This window comes from Haliotis rubra, unplaced genomic scaffold (assembly GCF_003918875.1).
Source record: "Haliotis rubra isolate DU_JTF1 unplaced genomic scaffold, ASM391887v1 Scf79, whole genome shotgun sequence".
In the NCBI taxonomy this organism is placed as follows: domain Eukaryota; kingdom Metazoa; phylum Mollusca; class Gastropoda; order Lepetellida; family Haliotidae; genus Haliotis; species Haliotis rubra.
Window position 1 is genome coordinate 2,496,190 of NW_025767512.1, and position 12,609 is coordinate 2,508,798.

The 12,609-nt window shown below is 42.6% G+C and overlaps 1 protein-coding gene across 1 annotated transcript; it reads right to left on the reverse strand.

Annotated features, from left to right (window-relative positions):
• Positions 1–2,530: 2,530 nt before the first annotated feature.
• LOC124261163 lies at positions 2,531–8,374 on the reverse strand. Its single transcript, XM_046695493.1, has 6 exons — positions 8,181–8,374; positions 7,214–7,324; positions 5,645–5,779; positions 4,194–4,244; positions 3,258–3,371; positions 2,531–2,743 (listed from the first exon to the last, which is right to left on the reverse strand). The coding sequence occupies exons 1-6, from the start codon at positions 8,263–8,265 to the stop codon at positions 2,580–2,582; spliced, it is 660 nt and encodes a 219-aa protein (XP_046551449.1). The 5' UTR covers positions 8,266–8,374; the 3' UTR covers positions 2,531–2,579.
• Positions 8,375–12,609: the final 4,235 nt, after the last annotated feature.

The window sequence follows — 12,609 nt, forward strand, 5'->3', positions numbered from 1 at the left end:
GTGCTACGTTGCTTTTATCCGCAACAGGACGACGTTGGACACAACAAATGCACTTTTCATATGGTACCACTCGCAGGGGCGAATCCAGAATTTTGGAGAAGAGGGGTGCACATGAATCATGAAGACCAAAGGTTTGGAGGAAATGCTCCTCAGGGGAAAGAGTTCTGAAGAATGGAGGGGGGTGGGGGTGGGGTGTCCGCCCCTGCCCTCGGTAGAATGGAGCAAGGTTGCGAGCGGTGTAATTTGTACGAGTATTATCACGAACGTCTTTCGTGACTTTGGTTAAAGTAGAATTTCGGCTTCACTTTCCTGGCCACTTATTTTGACGTGGCCTATTTAAGGAAGTAGACATACACGTAGTGACCTTAACTTGATTAAAACGTGGTTTTGTCTTTCAACTGGAGAACTGCGGGACCATGCCATGCTCACGTGGCCTCAAATGCGATTGCAGCCTTCACCCAGAAGCAACCCATTCTTAATACACACATACATGCATACATGCATACATGCATGCACGCACGCACGCACACATACATACATGCACGCACGCACGCATACATACACATGCATGCATGCATACATATATACATACGAACGCGCGCGCACACACATACATACAGGCATACATACATACATATCACATACATACATACGTGCGTGCATGCGTGCATGCGTACGTACGTACATACATACATACATACCACATACATACATACATACACATACATACATACACATACATACATACATACATACATACATACATACATACATACATACATACACACACACACACACACACACACACACATACATACATACATACATACATACATACATACATACATACATACATACATACATACATACATACATACATACATACATACATACATACATACATACATACATACATACATAGAGCTGGGACGAACTCACCTTCCCTTCCCTACTCTTTCAGGATAACATCTTTTAGTGTTCTCCATCTAACTTATAGCCGATGTTACATCACACTGCAGATGGTCTATAGTGTTGTAACACCGAGTAACAGCTGAACCAAGACATGTGACAGCGATTTTATGGATGGGTTGAGAAGGGATGGATTCGATTAATCGAATCTTGTCCGAAACCCCGTAGCAAGACCTCCTTTTCCATTATTCCAGAACATCTGAAGCTACCATCGGCACCGGTGGGGCAGAATATGTTCACCTTTTCGCAAAACAGATGTGATGTAGTCGGAATTATATTATCGACTCTTTTTAGCATATATTTCGCGTGGATTTGGGAAGGGTTTTGTCGTTTAAATAACTAATAAAACTACTGATATATTTACGGTGACAGTTCGACTTCCATGCAGCACTCACGCTAGTATGACAGTGCACAATTCTTAAATTCCTACAATTTTGACAAACAATGGTTATCTTCGACACAATGACTGTTCGTATGACGAGGAGATACTGTGACAGGCCATCCGGGAGTAATTCTGTATTGTCATCGTCAAACTTCTCAGCGTGATGATTTTCCAGTAGTTTGTTACGTTTTAATGCATGTTATTAATTAAATCATTTTAGGATTCATTACACACCAAACCCAGTTGAATTGCGACATGGATGTCGCGAATGAAAAATTCGATGGCGTCCATGGAAAATGGACTTTGGACTTAAGGAAAAATAAGGCATTTAATCAGCCCCGTCTTATGAACATCTTGTGGAAATTGTGATCTGTCAAACGGACACGGTCTTACTTTCTTCCTTCAAATTACATTCGAAAATGGTTCAAAAATAACAAAATCATATCAACACATTTTGATATAATCCCAAGTGGCAGGGTCTTGAGGTTGGATCTCGATTCAGGAACGCTCGAGAAATCTATTCCTGCGATATATATCAATACCTCAGGTTTTATGCTCTTCCAGTGGGACCCTCGTGAAATTTACATTTCATTTGTTCGAATACTGGTCACAAGGATCAGGGGTCAGTGATCAGGGGATCAGGCTGACTTGGCTGATTAGTGATCGACGCGCTGTCCCAGATTGTCTGGTCAGCACTCAATTAATTCATATTGTCATATAGCTGGAAAATTGTTTTTTTACCCAGTGTTATTACCAGAGATTCTATATTCCCAAATAATATATACTGGAACTGAACGGAACTATCTTATCGCAACTTGTATTTCTATACATCGTATCATGACTAGTTTGAATTCCGCTTACACCATTAATTCAAATTATATTTTCTTCATTTACCATGGCCAATTAAAGTTCCATCAGCTTTATCAGCTGCCGGCTGTCTTCTCATTTTATGTAGACAGAGATTCAGTTTGGAATCACTGCTCCACCGGAACGAACCTGAGTTTATTCATAAGAGATGAAGGAGTGCATGTGTACCCGCGACATATTGACGCTGAATTGAATCAGCTGACACATCTTAGATCCAATATACCACACCATGCAAGAGAGAGGCAACGAAATTAGAAGTCAGGGTACAAAATCACACTAATACAGTCAAATAACAAATGATCCTACAAAACACACACACAACTGTTTTATTTCTCAACTGATGTTTTTTCTAATATTTTTTTCAACAATTGCCGAAGACATGTTCACATATTTTAACAAAGCTTGCAGAACTGTCGACAGTTGTCCGTGACCCACTGGGAGTAGATCGGGTTGGTGCAGATGTCGTCGTGGTAGTGGTTGCAGTTGGGGACGATGTCGTGGCAGGGGACGGCGGGGTTGGGGGCGCTGTCAATAGGCTCAGACATGGAAGTACATAGTCTACGCAAGATACTTATCAGACACGATTATCCCCACCCCACCCCCCACCCCCACCCTGAACTGGCGACATATAAGTGAATATTCAGTATATGAATGGGTCGGTGCAAAATATTTTTTTTAAACAACAACAGACAAATCACATTGAAAGAAATGGTATTCATTTAATAATTTGCTTGCACCTCGGCAACTACTACGAGAGTGAGTGAGTGAGTTTTACGCCGCACTCAGCACTATTCCAGCTATGTGGCGGCTGTCTGTAAATAATCGAGTCTGGACCAGACAATCCAGTGATCAACAACATGAACATCGATCTGCTCAATTGGGAACCGATGACATGTGTCAACCAAGTCAGCGAGCCTAACCACCCGATCCCGTTAGTCGCCTCTTACGACAAGCATGGGTTACTGAAGGCCAATTCTAACCCGGACCTTCACGGGTGCAGCTACGAGAACTGCGGAAGAAAGAATACGTTTCTACTTACGCGTGCAGAAATGGCAGTGAGCTGGACAGTTGGCTCTGGCCCAGTGGAGATACGGGCCTGTTACATCACACGTGGAGTTTCCGTAGAGGGAGCACTTCACCTTGTCCACGCACTCTACCAACACACACATATGGTACATCAGTCAGTAATTGACGCACTCACAATACGAATACCACTTAAACGATGTAACAAATTATCCAAAACTAATTTTATTCAATCATCATCTCGAATAATGAAGTTTCTTAAATCAAACTGATATACAAAGTACTTTGATGAAACTATTTCTACCAGAAAATATTTTGTTATTCAGAAAAACGTTCTCGCTCATATTTTACCGTCTTCGATGCTAAGCCAACGAGTTTGAAAGTCTGAGTGAATGTTGTTTTGTGCCGTGATCAGCAATGTACCCATATGTATCACAGCCGAATGGTTGGATTTCGACAGGGCAAACCAGATGCTGATGGAATGAACATCAATTCAGTTGCAGGATTCGGAGACAAATAGTCGTCTTATTCACACACAATAGCTGACCCCCATTTTACGCACAGTCAGTGAGTATGGTTTTACGCCGCTTTTAGCAGTAGTCCAGCAATATCACGGCGGGGACACCAGAAATGGGCTTCACATATTGTACCCATGTGGGGAATCAAACTAGGCTACCCTACTGCCCCTTACGCACAGAATAAGGTCTCAAGACCTCTTTGGGGAGGTTGGATAGCTAAGTGGTTAAAGCGTTCGCTCGTCACGCCGAAGACCCGGGTGTGAAGACTTGAATGTAACATGTCCACCACCGTGTTATTGCTGGAATATTGCTAAATGCAGCGTAAAACCGCATGCACTCACATTCCTTCATGGAATCACCAGAGGTACAATGACTACTGTGCACAAGTCTTAATTTACTGAAAATTGTGTAAATGTATCTATTCCCAGACTTACGTTCGGGGGCCAGCGTTGAAGTTAAAGAATCAATTTCCGAAAGTACTTGCACTGCAAAATAATAATTGGACTGAATCTTTCGCTTTACTATTTGTGTTTTCGATCGTTTTCCTACTATTTACAGAATGAAATGAGCGCTGGCCTAGTTACAGTAGTTATAAGCACAGCCCAGTGATACGAAACTAAAAATACGATACAAAACTAAAAATACGAAACTAAAAATAATCACTCCTGCTTTGTCTGTTACTTCTGTCACTTGAGGTTCATACATTTCATTATAAGGTTTATAGCTATACAGGTTCATATAACAATACTTTGTGTTGATCTGTAGCGCGAGATTATGGCTGGATGTATTGCATGTATATTTTTGTTTCAAATTTTATTAAAAGTTTTCAACTTAAGTATCACTGTTTGTGCTTAATAACGTAGGTTTTACAAACTTATAAAAGTAGAACGAGATTCTATGTTAAGAGTCGACAGAATGAGAAAACTACTTCAAACATTCTGTTTTCCTTTTAAACTTCCTTATAAAGTGTGATGAGTTTTCACTATCTCATTGGGTTCTTATTAAAACGAAAGTAGAGAAAATATTGTGGTTCAGGGACTGTGAGACAGACTACACTAGGGGATACGAACAGAACGGCTAAGTGACGTGCATATAATTACGATCAAATACCGTGATTACGGAGATGTTCATCATGATTTAACTCTCAGGTCAACGAAAGTATGCACTTGAAACTGGCTTTGACCAAAACGTTACAAGCGTTAGTAAAACATTACTACGCTGAGTAGATCGATGCTCATGATGACAATCCCTGGATTGTCTGGTCCAGACTCGTGTATTTACAGACCGCCGCCATATAGCTGGAATACTGCTGAGTGCGGCGTAAAACAACAACCACACGAACTAACCTGAAAACTGTCGCTAAAATAATACAACCGTATGACCATGATACTTGTATCAAACACACCGCCATCGACCCGTGAAGATTCCGTGTTAGAATTGGTCTTCGGTAACCCATGCTTGTCATAAGAGGTGACTAATGGGATCGGGTGGTCAGACTGGCTATGTTGGTTGTCACATGTCATGGTATCCCAATTACGTAGATTGATGCTCATGCTGTTGATCACTAGATTGTTTGGTCCAGACTCGATTATTTACAGAGCCGCCATATAGATGAAGTGCGACGTTAAACAACTAACCAAGTAACTGGTATTGACTGGCCATTTCTTGTTTGTGTCAGTTTTAGCTACCTCTAAACATGGGTGTGTATTAGTTTATTCAGCTCCTACACATTTTCAGAGGGATTCGTGAGAATAAATATGCTCTTGACCTCGACAAAAACGTGGATGAGGGCTTCATGCTATGACAACAGTGTTTTCTAATCCTATGGTTCAATATTCCTGCTACTTCTGCGAATGAAGATGATTTCGTGAGACCACCAACTTACACGGACACAGTCTACAGAAGTACCGACACTGCTCTCTTGCCCACGTGGCGTATTCGGGGTTTGTACAAGCTGACCTCAGATACGTGTCGCAGTCGTCGGCGATGTCGTGACACTCGGGCAGAGGCGTCGTCGGACCTGACACAGATGCAGTGGTTAATCACACATTCAGAATTAGCGGATTCAGACGTGAAACATCGTGGAGATATGTTGAGTGAGTTAAGTTTTACGCCACATTCAGCAATTTCCAACTATGTGGCGGCGGTCTGTAAATAATCGAGTCTGGACCAGACAATCCAGTGATCAACACCATGAGCATCGATCTGCGCAATTGGGAACCGAAGAGATGTGTCAACCAAGTCAGCGAGTCTGACCACCCAATCCCGTTAGTCGCCTCTTACGACAAGCATGGGTTACTGAAGATCAATATTCTAACCCGGACCTTCACGGGTCGGAGATATGTTGAACTGTTTTAAACACAGCTACTTAACCTCGTATGTTTTTATGAATGACTGATTTGGGTTTAATTAAGCCGCTCTAGCAATATTTCAACAATATCACGGCAGACACCGGAAATTGGTCATTGCACCAGTCCGCGGATTCGAACCCGGGCCTCTGCCCCGTCCAAACGCTTTCCTAAGGTTGGTTCTTGTGACAATCTCGAGTCACGTGTATATGGGGTTTTGTGGTGTCCTAAGCAGCACGTGAGTATTGTTTCACACCGCACTAAACCCTTTCCAGCATCATCATGGTGGATGCTCCACAGATGGTCTTTCTCGCACTGTTCACTAGTTAAGAATCGAACCGGGTCTACGGCGTGAAGAGCGAACACCTTGACCAAACGAGTCGTTATCCACCATAATAATGGTAACTTGCGTCATTCAAATAAGATATTATTCAGTGTAGTTCAACAAAGGTGTTTTTCTCTCACTCATTCATAACATACATTCATTTAAAATAAAATTAATATCCTATGTTTTACTCCTTTACGATACCCATCTGCATTGAAATCTGGGGATACCTCCATGAGAGGTCACGGACACCTCCATAAGAGGTCACGCCTTAATGTTACGTAACTTTTTAATGAGCCAGTTATCGTCGAGGCATTAAATTTTCCATACGAGTGAGAGAACCATTTAGTCGAGCATATATAATTTCTGTATGCCGGAAATAGAACAGGTCGTTTCTGAGCGCAATGGCATCTATACCCAGTGCTCTTGTTGTTTCAGACCAAAATAGAGGCTGTAAAGAAGGAAAGACGATTTGTTAAGGTAACTGACAAGTCCTTCGTTTATACTGGGAGGTCAATGTTCGCTATGGGTTCATCTCCTATACAGGAATCTACAGATGATTCAGAAATAGTTCGTATCGGAGCAAAAGATCTTAATGCTGACATTGTCACTAAAGGGACCAATCACCTGTACAGAGCCTAGTCACGCCGCTCGTCACGCTGAAGACCCGGGTTCGATTCCCCACATGTGTACAATGTGTGAAGCCCGTTTCTGGTGTCCCCCGCCGTGATATTGCTGGAATATTGCTAAAAGCGGCGTAAAGCTCAACTCACTCACTCACCTGTACAGAAGGTGCAGTAGTTGGCACAGTTGTGTCTGGCCCAGGCTTCGAATGGCGGCGCACAGGCTGACTCTCCGTAATGGTGGCAGTTGTCAAGCCGATCCTTGCAATCTGAAACAGTCGTGGCGCATTTAATAAACAGATTGAGTCATTGACGTCATGTGTGAAACAAACCTCGCCCTGGAAGGGTTCCATCTGCGAATAATCAGAGTATTATAAGATCCATTTCGTTAAGTTGAATATATTTGACCCATACAGCACCACAGTTTAGCTTTTAGACTAACGCTTAGTCTCTGAAAATATATATAGTTTTGATAGTAACAAACAAGCCCATTTATATTGAAAATTGGAGCCCCAGGGAGACCAGAGATTCAGAACTTGATGAAATCTAGACTTGCTTTATTTAGGGCTTTAGCGCTGCAGATTGGGCTTAGCAGTAGGGGAAATAATGCGTTTTTAGCAATATTCCAGCAATATCACGGCGGGGGACACCAGAAATTGGCTTCACACACTGTACCCATGTGGGCAATCGAAACCGGGTCTTCGGCGTGACGAGCAAACGCTTTAAAATAACCACTTGGCTACCCCAACGCCCAGCGAAACATATGATCACCCATCACTTCTTCAAACATGCCGTTCATACGTTCGGAATTGTTTAATCTTCTCATGCACATACTACACTTTGTACAGCTAATGAATATGGTTATATATTTGCCACGCCATTACTCAAGGAAAACACCTTTTAGAAGGAATATAGAGTTATTTCCCTTTGAAACGAAAACGTTGTGTTGATTGTACGTGCGCTTCAAACATTATAAATACGATCAACTCATCTCTTTTAAGTGTAACATACAAATACGTCGTGTTTAGGTGTGTTAGCTGATAAGGTAACATCTGCAAACTCCCATGACTATTGACAGAATCTTTACAATGTAAACTATGTGAAAACGCATGAAGTTTTACTTACTTGGGTCAACGGCGATTGTAGCAGCATTGGCAATGAACAGAAGAAAGGAAAAAAGATAGTTGAAAAAACAAGAAAAAGACCTCATGATGGATGAATACGTGTCATTAAATACTGATGTAGGTGTCGGGTCTACAGTGACACAGATATTCGACGAATGCAAGCGGAGGTCGTTGTCATAGGCGCTTATCGTCCGAACACGCACCGAGGAGTGGTATACACGTCGAGGCAGTTGTTGAAGCTGTGGGCGGATTACCAACAAACAGTCGCATATCATTTTTTATAATTTTGGACTTTCAATAGATTAAACAAAATAGACTAAATAAATGAAATAATATTAGATATGACGCAATACACTAAAATTGTTAAGATGTGTGTGCTTTAAACGAGAGCCTCGCATAATATGGGGCGGTGGGTTAACCTTGTGATTAAGGCGTCCGCCCGTCACACCGAAGACCCGGGTTCGATTCCCCACATGGATACAATGTGTGATGACCATTTCTTGTGACCTTCGCCGTGATATTGCTGGGATAAGAGTTCCGCCCGTAACCCCCGCTTGAAATGTCTTCTAATTTATTTGGAAAATTTCGAGGGATTTGGGTTTAGGGTTAGGTTTAGGGATTACATTCAGGGGTTAGGTTTAGGGTTAGGTTTAGAGTTAGACTTTGTATATAAAAGAAACCCGTCTATCCTTAGGCATAGAATGCTATAAAAAGGGGGTTTCGGGCGGAAATCTTTCTGTTGCTGGAATATTGCTAAAAGCGGCGTAAAACTAAAAACTCACTCACTCACTTCATTCGACGTCCAAACAGGAACACGTCCAAACTGTGCAAGTAAGCGATAGCCAATGTACACGAAGGGCAAAAAAAATGTTTTGATAGGCCCTTACTTGTGCAATTTGAGTATGGACCTGCACACTGTACACTTCTTAATCCAAACGGGGGCGGTGAGGGTAGTCTAGTGGTTAAAGCGTTGGCTCGTCACGCCGAAGACCCGGGTTCGAATCCCCACATGGGTACAATGAGTGAATCCCATTTCTGGTGTCCTCCGCCGTGATATTGCTGGAATATTGCTAAAAGCGGCGTAAAACCAAACTCAGTCAGTCAGTCAGTCTTAATCCAAACAGTAGCCCTCGCAAAATGTGCAAGCGTGTGTTCTTTAAAGTATGAAATGCCTATGAGTGGCCTAATAAATGTTTTGATTGGCCCTTACTTAGCATATTGACTCTGGACGTTTCTGATTACATTGTCTGGATAGCTGTCAATCAGGCAAGAAGCGCTCTCGTGAATGCTGTGAAGGCCAAGTGCTTGATTTTGAATTTGAGTGAGTGAGTGAGTGAGTTTAGTTTTACGCCTCACTCAGCAATATTTCCAGCTATATGGCGGCGGTCTGTAAATAATCGAGTCTGGACCAGACAATCCAGTGATCAACAGCATGAGCATCGATCTGCGCAATTGGGAACCGATGACATATGTCAACCAAGCGAGCCTGAACACCCGATCCCGTTTGAATTTGATGACGATGGAAACGTTAATTCATCTATATATCAAGTTGCATAAAGGTTTCTAGTTCCAGTAAGCTTAGATTATCCGAAGTTTCAGCTGATAAATTCGCTTGTGATCACAACACGTGAGAGTACACAGGGCAGGGTCGGATACATCCAGGACGTTGATCCGCCTATGCAAGGTACAACGTAACAACGAAATGTTTGTATACATGTTTGTGTACCCGTTGTCTGCAATCAAGCGTAAAAACAGGAATGTTCATTCAGTCGAAAATATCATGTAAACAATGAGTGAGTGAGTTTAGTTTTACGCTGCACTCAGCAATATTCCAGCTATATGGCGTTGGTCTGTAAATAATTGAGTCTGGACCAGACAATCCAGTGATCAACAGCATGGGCATCGATCTGCGCAGTTGGAAACAGATGACATGTGTCAACCAAGTCAGCGAGCCTGACCACCCGATCCCGTTAGTCGCCTCTTACGACAAGCATGGGTTACTGAAGATCAATATTCTAACCCGGACCTTCACGGGTCTGTAAACAACGAGTAAACTGTCAATTTAAATATATGAGGTTTGTGTTTTGTTATCCTTTATTCATTATTCCGTATTTTGTATCAGTATCTTCTTTTTCTAGTAAGGTTGTTTTTGCTTGTTTTTGTGGTCTGTGAAAATACCGCTCAAATCCACCGGAAAGCCCCCAAAACGGTAAGAGTTCCGCCCGTAAACCCTGCTTGAAATGTCAAAGTGTAAATTAGTGTTGTAGTGAAAATAGAAAATGAAAGGGTAGGGTTAGAGTTAGGTTAGTGTTAGTATGCATCAGAGCGGATACGAACTCACTAATACTAATGATAAAAAACGGGGTTACGGGAGGAAATCCTTCCCAAAACATCAGCACATTGCATAAGCGGTAAATAGGTAGATACATTTTGTACACCTGCACGTTTCGGTAAATACTTAGGTGTATCGGCCAATACACCTACAGTATACAAAGGAAACCATGGCAACGCGACCTCGGAAGTGAGATCTAATGCTGGGGAAATATGCGAGCAGCCGTTTGCCTTGTGGCTTTGTCTCTAACCTTGATATATAGAGAATCTCGCCCGAGTGTCTTTTGATATCAAATATATCACCACGAGTTGATAAAGCTACAAATATCCGAGGCTTGCACGGTTAAAGGTTTAAGGTTCGAATCCCGGGTCACCCCGTTCCTAGGTTTGCTGGCTCCATACCTGTGGTAAAAGTTAGGGACGTGCCTCACTTCATTCCTTTCCTCTTCAGTAACCTCACAAGTGGTGATACAACTGAATCACTCCTTGAAACAGGCTTAAACCCAACTCAGCCTCTCAGAGGCACTTTGACTGACTGACTGACTGACTGAGTTTGGTTTTACGCCGCTTTTAGCAATATTCCAGCAACTTCACGGCGGGGACACCAGAAATGGGCTTCAGATTCGAACCCGGGTCTTCGGCGTGACGAGCCAACGCTTTAACCATAAGAGGCTACCCCACCGCCCCTAGATGCACTTGAAGATACCGGGTTACGGGTAGAACTGGTTTTCATGCTTGTCATAAGAGGCGGCTGACGGGATTGGCTAGTCAGGCTTGCTGATTTTTTTATGCATTCCATCGTACCCCAATTGATGTTCATGTCACTGTGGTGTCCCCGCCGTGATATTGCTGGAATATTGCTAAAAGCGGCGTAAAACTAAACTCAGCCGTCAGTCAGTCATAGTCACTGTATTGTCTGGTCCAGACTCGATTATTTACAGACCGCCGCCATATAGCTGGAATATTGCTGAGTACGGCGTTAAACAACAAACACTCACCCACCCTGAAGTCAGTTTTATTCTCTTATGATGGCACTGGTTTTGACAGGTCATCAAGTACACTGTGCGCTTGATTGAGAAAATAGAAGAGAAAATTATTTTTCGTGCTTAAAATATACATGCTCGTTTTCTGTTTGCTGATAAAAGCTTCACTGAGGTCAACAATACATTAGAGCGCGTCGCAGTGATGTACTGAAACCACTGTCACTTATCTAAATGAAAATACCGGTCAGTGACATGGTACGAAGATCATCATGGAGGCTTCTCGAGGAGATACCGATATTGCTAATGCTCTACCAAACATCGCCACGAGGGGTAATGCATTCAAGCAGTCCACGTATCATATTTGTTTAATGTGGGAACAAAAAAAGGTAGTTCACTCAAAAAAAGAAAGAACACTGCCTGTAATCTAGAACGTGATGTCGATATGTAAATAGCGGTTGAATCGCGACACATCGCTATTGTGTGGGACAGGCTATTGACTGTTGGTGCGGTGTGAAGGTCGGATACAAAATCATCATTTTTGCCTCAAAACTAAACCCCTTCAAGTTTCACCTTTTATTTTTTGAAATACTTGTATATTCCAGTTATCTCACAGTCCGTCAGTTCGATGGGTTTCGGGTGTTTACCACTTTGGTTAAACCCAACATGGATACATAATCGGGCGAACCCGGATTCAAACCGCCAATCGAAGGTGACGGTCGTACCTAAGGGACGCAACTCTGCTCAGCGAATTGCGGCGCCTTAACACCCGTAAATATCCGGGATAGAACTGATCTTCCACAGCAGTAACTGATTCTTGTCGTGGGGGACGACTAACGGAATCGGGTGGTCAGGCTCGCTGACTTGGTTGAATCTCATATCCTAGTTGCGTAGATCGATGAACATGATATCAAACACTGGATTGTCTGGTCCAGACTTGCCATTTTACAGACAGCCGTCACATAGCTGGAATATTGCTCAGACGGTGTTAAACAACAAAAAATAAACAAACAAGCGGCGTCTTAGATGAACGGACCATCCCTGCCCCCTGTACATGAACATCAATGTACTGCAGATTGACAGATCGTATAACCTGGTCACATCTGTTGTTCGGGATAA

Bases quoted from the DNA above. Each gene is read 5' to 3' on its own strand.
- LOC124261163 (XM_046695493.1), bottom strand. From the start codon at position 8,265: ATGAGGTCTTTTTCTTGTTTTTTCAACTATCTTTTTTCCTTTCTTCTG. The intron at 4,245-5,644 runs GTAAGTTGGTGG...ATTATTTTGCAG, and splicing joins CTTCTGTAGACTGTGTCCGT to TGCAAGTACTTTCGGAAATT. The intron at 2,744-3,257 runs GTAAGTAGAAAC...GCCTATTGACAG, and splicing joins TCACTGCCATTTCTGCACGC to CGCCCCCAACCCCGCCGTCC.